The 5,242-nt window shown below is 37.8% G+C and overlaps 1 protein-coding gene across 1 annotated transcript in view; it reads right to left on the bottom strand.

The window, feature by feature from the left end:
• ldb1b (LIM-domain binding 1b) overlaps positions 1 to 2,640 on the bottom strand; it is a 14,555-nt gene extending 11,915 nt beyond the window's left edge. Inside the window, exon 1 of the mRNA XM_034861645.1 lies at positions 2,465 to 2,640. Coding sequence (XP_034717536.1) covers positions 2,465 to 2,498 — 34 coding nt within the window. The 5' untranslated portion in view covers positions 2,499 to 2,640. The remainder of the gene's footprint in view (positions 1 to 2,464) is intronic.
• Positions 2,641 to 5,242: the final 2,602 nt, after the last annotated feature.

The following is a 5,242-nucleotide window of genomic DNA, read 5'->3' as shown; positions in this document are numbered from 1 at the left end:
GCGCGCGCGCGCACACACACACACACACACACACACACACACACACACACACACACACACACACACGAAGCACCAAACCAATAGGAGAATCCCATAGGCCTATAAATCTGCTTAAATCGCCTCAAATTATAATCAGATATTTAGATCACAGCCAGCAAGGACTCATCCATATGGCTATATTTGGGGTATAAAAAGAACAAGTAGTGTTAGGTCAGTGGGTTTTCATATCTTTATGTGCATGTCATAACAATTTCTAATTTGTAACACCCTGTAGGATCGGGATGACTGGAATATTTTTGACAAGTGATCCCATATCAAGGTTGAAAAATTCTTTCTTTTCAAGTTTTTTTTCCCTGCCTCAATTATTTAGGGACATTGCAACCACTAGCATGAACGTAGTTCTGATTTATACACTATCCATGTACACAGAGAGTGAAAACACAATGTTTCATTAATGATTTATTCACAAATTAAGCTGCTCTTGGGAGTCGCTCTATGGAAACAGTTAACAGGCCTTCACAGAGGCTGCTGTGCATCTGAAAACTGGTGCTGATAGGTAATATTATTATAACACAATTTAACATTAATTTGGTTGAAATGTAATTATTTTCCAGAGAACAATTTTAAATAATGTGACCCATAGATAAAGAGTGTATACATATATTTATTAGGTAAGTTCTATTCTTATTTTGTACTTCACGCTGTTCGAGTGGAGAAATGTGAACTGGAACATCTTTTAAAAAATATATATTTTATACATGAGTGCTTAAATCCATTTTAGTTTGAAGGGTGAATTTCAAGGAAGGTATCTGACAAATTTAGATATTGTACACATGATTTCTATGATTCTTTCACAAACTTTATTGTTAAAGTGCATGTTGAATCTAAAATATTTATTTGTTTTGCTTTAAGATAAAGAAGAAAAGCTAGGAAGAGAGGAAAGACACTAATAATGCAGTAGTACAAGAATTACCAAAATGAAGACAAACATAATAGTAATTACTTAAAGTAAATACTTCCGTGGTTTTAACGTTAATATAGTAAATAGAATAACAATAATTTATATTTATCATCAATGTTATGATTTCTTCCATCAGTCAGACATCCATTTCACCCCTATTATGTCACTTCTATATCGGTCCTAAGTCCAACGACGTACTGTACTCCTCTGCTATTTAAATATGGGCCTCGTAATCCAACCATTTTGTTGATTGACTCTGATATTCTGAAATTTCTGAGAAAGTAAAGCCAGGAATAATGATTTTTCATTGTATGTTAACCTTTCTGCTTTCTCACAACAGAGGGTGTCACTCTATTCTGACATCTTTGCAGATCTTTTCGGTCTGAATATGCAATCTTGGAACATAAGTCCCTTAAAAATTGAAGACTTGCAGACTCTCATGCTATAAGAAATCTCGAATAGGGTGAAGTGCAGTGTCTCCCAGAAACCAGACCTGTAGAGAGGATAAGCTTCTCTAAGACCTGTCTCTTACCCGACCGGCAACATAGATGCTTGGGCTGAGTTTATGTATATGGGTTTGACCATGGTAAGCTTGTCACACCAGCTCTTCATAGCTCACGAGGCTGCTGTCAGTCTTTAGGCAGCATCTTTGTGTGTAGTACCAGGGGGAGGTGTAGTCAGTAGTAGCTTAGAGTGTGTGTTGTGGGTGACTTATGTGGATTTGCCTATCTTACATTCACTGGCCCCTGTAGCCATGGCAACACAAGCAGTCAATGCTGTCACAACCAGAGCGGAGCTAAGAACCCTCCATGAAAATGGACACACAAGGGTTAATCCTGTGTGTGTGTGTGTTTGTGTGTGTGTGTGTCTCCAAAGCTTGCCCATTGAAATGGTACATGACAGGGTTAATCCTCACTGCATGTGTGTGTGGTGATGGAGAAGAGGTGGGGGTGGGAGGTGTTTCAGGATAAAGGCTTGAAGGGCTTACACACACCGTCTCTTTCGCTCTCAGGCATAGGGCAGGCCTTATCTATAACCAGCACCCCAACCAGCAAGTCACTCACACAGACACACACACACACACACACACACACACACACACACAGCTGCCTAACCTTCACTTCACAAGCTAGCCTTCCCAACTTGCAGTCACACATTCACACCTAAAGCCATAAATCCATGTACAATAACTGATTAAAGCTAGAGCGTGCGGTGGCTGAATAAACTCCCTGAAGTGCCCGGTGTGGAGTTTTCACTGAGCTTACACTTAAACCTACAAGGGCAACTTATTGAATTCGCCTTTGTCAAAGTCAAACAAGAAAGAGAAAGGGCCTAAACTTGTTCAGCATTCTTCTGAACATCATGAAACCAAAAGATATATCAAGAAAAACAATAGGACATTTTCTTATTTGGGCTGTTTTGATTGGTTTGACCTTAGGGGTTTTTGATGCTCAATAAGCTATGAGAAAGACAACAAGGAAAAGGTCAGAAAATTAGACTTACCTCCCTCAGTTTCAAGCTGTTCTGACATTGCCATTTTGTCACCCAAAAATGCACTTTCACAGCTATATACTGATCTAACTCAACGACAGGGTTTCTGTGTCTCTTGCCTCTCCCTTTTTCTGATATCTCCCATGTCCAGACTGTCAGGCTCAGGGGCACAAGGGGGTATGCCTACTGTGTGTGTGTGTGTGTGTGTGTGTGTGTGTGTGTGTGTGTGTGTGTTTGTGTGCGTATGCCCCCTGTGTATGTGCAAATGTGTATAGCTACATCCAGTCACTGCCACTTCCACTCACTAGTCAACAGGAAACTGAATGGAACACACATCTGCCAGAGTTCTGATAACAACTGTCCCAGTCGTCCTCCCTTCAACACCGACTTAAACGCTGATCTGGAGACAGTCTTGTGTTTGTAAGTGTGTTGTAACAGCCCTTACTAAATTGATCCCACCTTAAAAATGCGAGTTAACCTTTAGTGAGAGTTACATCAGTTCATATTTATTTCAACACACAATAGAACAGATAGTCCCATTCCTTTATATGGAAGCTATAGTTAAATCTCTCCGGGACTTTTTTCAGTGGCCACTGTCTGCTAGACTCCATCCACTTGGCAGCTCAGTCTTCTTTACTATCTTATTGGATCAGCTGGAGAGACAGCGATCTATCTGTCTGATTCAGCTCTGATAAAAGCTCCAAAAGCTCCAAAGGACAAGCTGCCACTTTTTTGGGGGGGAAGGAATGAGCACTAACAGAGAACATTGTGCAGCTTTAGCTCAAAGAGTCTGTTGAGTCAGAATCACTGACACTAATCTGCAGTGTTACTTCACTTTACTTACACGTTGTGGTTTACTTTATTCTCCTATTCCACTACATTTCAAAAGGCAATATTGTACTGTTATACTCAACTACTTTTATCTGACATGTGTTACTGATTCAGATTTTACATACAAAACACATGATGGAAATAGGATTCACTGTTACAAATTATATATAATTGTGATTATCTTCACTTCAGCCAACTACAAAAAAAAAATTCTACTTACACATGAATAATTGGTAACTACATACTAAGTAACTTTGTTACTACATAGTTAGTCAAGTAAAAATATTCAAGACAGACTCTAACTCGCCGGCATTTGTTTTAACATACATTTTTTAATGCCTTAGAAATATATAATTTAGAGAGCATCTTAAAACTAAACAGTCAAATCAAGTGAGCCAAATCCAGTTGAAGCTACTAGTGAGATAGAAACAGCTAAACTAACTTAACGGGCTTGGTTAAGTCATATGTTCTTAGTTTTGAATAATTAAAAAAAAATAATGTGCTTGGATTAATTTTGTTGCATGTTTAATTAATCCATTTCTCTCATCTTCAAAACAAGAATAAAATAATATGTAATAATGACACTTGTAGCATTGATCTCTTGTGAAACTAAGAGCACAACGTTGTGACATTAACTTATAAAAAATAAATAAATAGGTAAACACATAGTGTTATATCTTTTTTTGGGCACCACTCTTTAATGAACAAAAAATACTTTTACTGATTTACTGTTAGTACAAAAATGATTATCATACACACAATTCTATCGAACCTAAATCTCTGACTGCACCGGCATATACAGTGCAATTTGCTGTTTCTGTTCTTGTGCAATTATGGTTATTAGGTTTGCTATAAACATCAATCTCCCAGCTTGCTTGATTTGCTCTGTAATTACTATTATCAAAACGGCCATCATAATTAAAAATGATACCCACATTGCTTCATGGCAACATCTGACTTTTATGTCATGATTGCAGTAATGGAATAGAAATATCTTCATTTTTCATGTATTTCATTGTCTGGACTCCTTACAACACAGACATTTCCATGTGGTTATTTTATTCATGAACACTCAATTTGCAGAATGCAAAAAATGTACCAATGGCTTCAATATCATTACACTTACCATAATGGAGGATTTTCTTATCGCCCATCCCTGGTTAATAGTAATAAAAAATATAATACATTTAAAAAAAAACACTCATTGTTTTGGTGCATACTGAGAAGGCCTACTTTTACTTTTAACATCTAATTGAAGTATTTTTTGGCATTTTTGTATAGCTTCTTTAACTTGAGTAAAAGATCAGAATACATCTTCCACCACTGCTTATTTTATCTGTCCGACAAAACAAAACAAATTACTAACAATAAACAAAAGAACAATAATCAGTTGTTATGCAAATGAGCTTTAAAAAACGGTATGCAAATGATGCTGATGTGATTATTCTCCATTTGTTTTACAGTCAGGACTTCACCATTCATCATTACAGGGGGAAGAAATTAGAACTGACCTACAATCAGAGGCTGTCCTTTGATGGCAGTGCCCTCTTGTGGCCACAGTGAGCCAGTGTTTTTGTTTTCATGGTGCCCTACACTACTTTCTCACTCACTGGGTGAATTCCCTACTCAGGATTTCCTCTGGCAGGAGAACACAGACTCATTGCAACAAGGGAACTTCAGCAGCGAGCGTGTCACATGTCAGTACAGGCCAATGGGGGAAGAGATTAAATCAGAAAGAAGGCTCTGTTGTGTGCCAGTTTGTCAATAATGCATGTATCATGTGTGTTTTATAAAACAAGTATGTCCTAAAAAAAATTACATGTAGCCTACATATTATAGCAACTTACTGATCTGCATTATTGGCCAGCATCTTCAGTTTTCCCCCTCACAATGGCATTTTGCAGGTGGCTTATCCTTTAAGAGTGTGTGTGTGTGTGTGTGTGTGTGTGTGTGTGTGTG

Source organism: Etheostoma cragini, chromosome 2, assembly GCF_013103735.1.
Source record: "Etheostoma cragini isolate CJK2018 chromosome 2, CSU_Ecrag_1.0, whole genome shotgun sequence".
Classification (NCBI taxonomy): Eukaryota; Metazoa; Chordata; class Actinopteri; order Perciformes; family Percidae; genus Etheostoma; species Etheostoma cragini.
The sequence above is the reverse complement of the archived record's forward strand: the minus strand, read 5'-3'. Positions and strand labels throughout refer to the sequence as shown.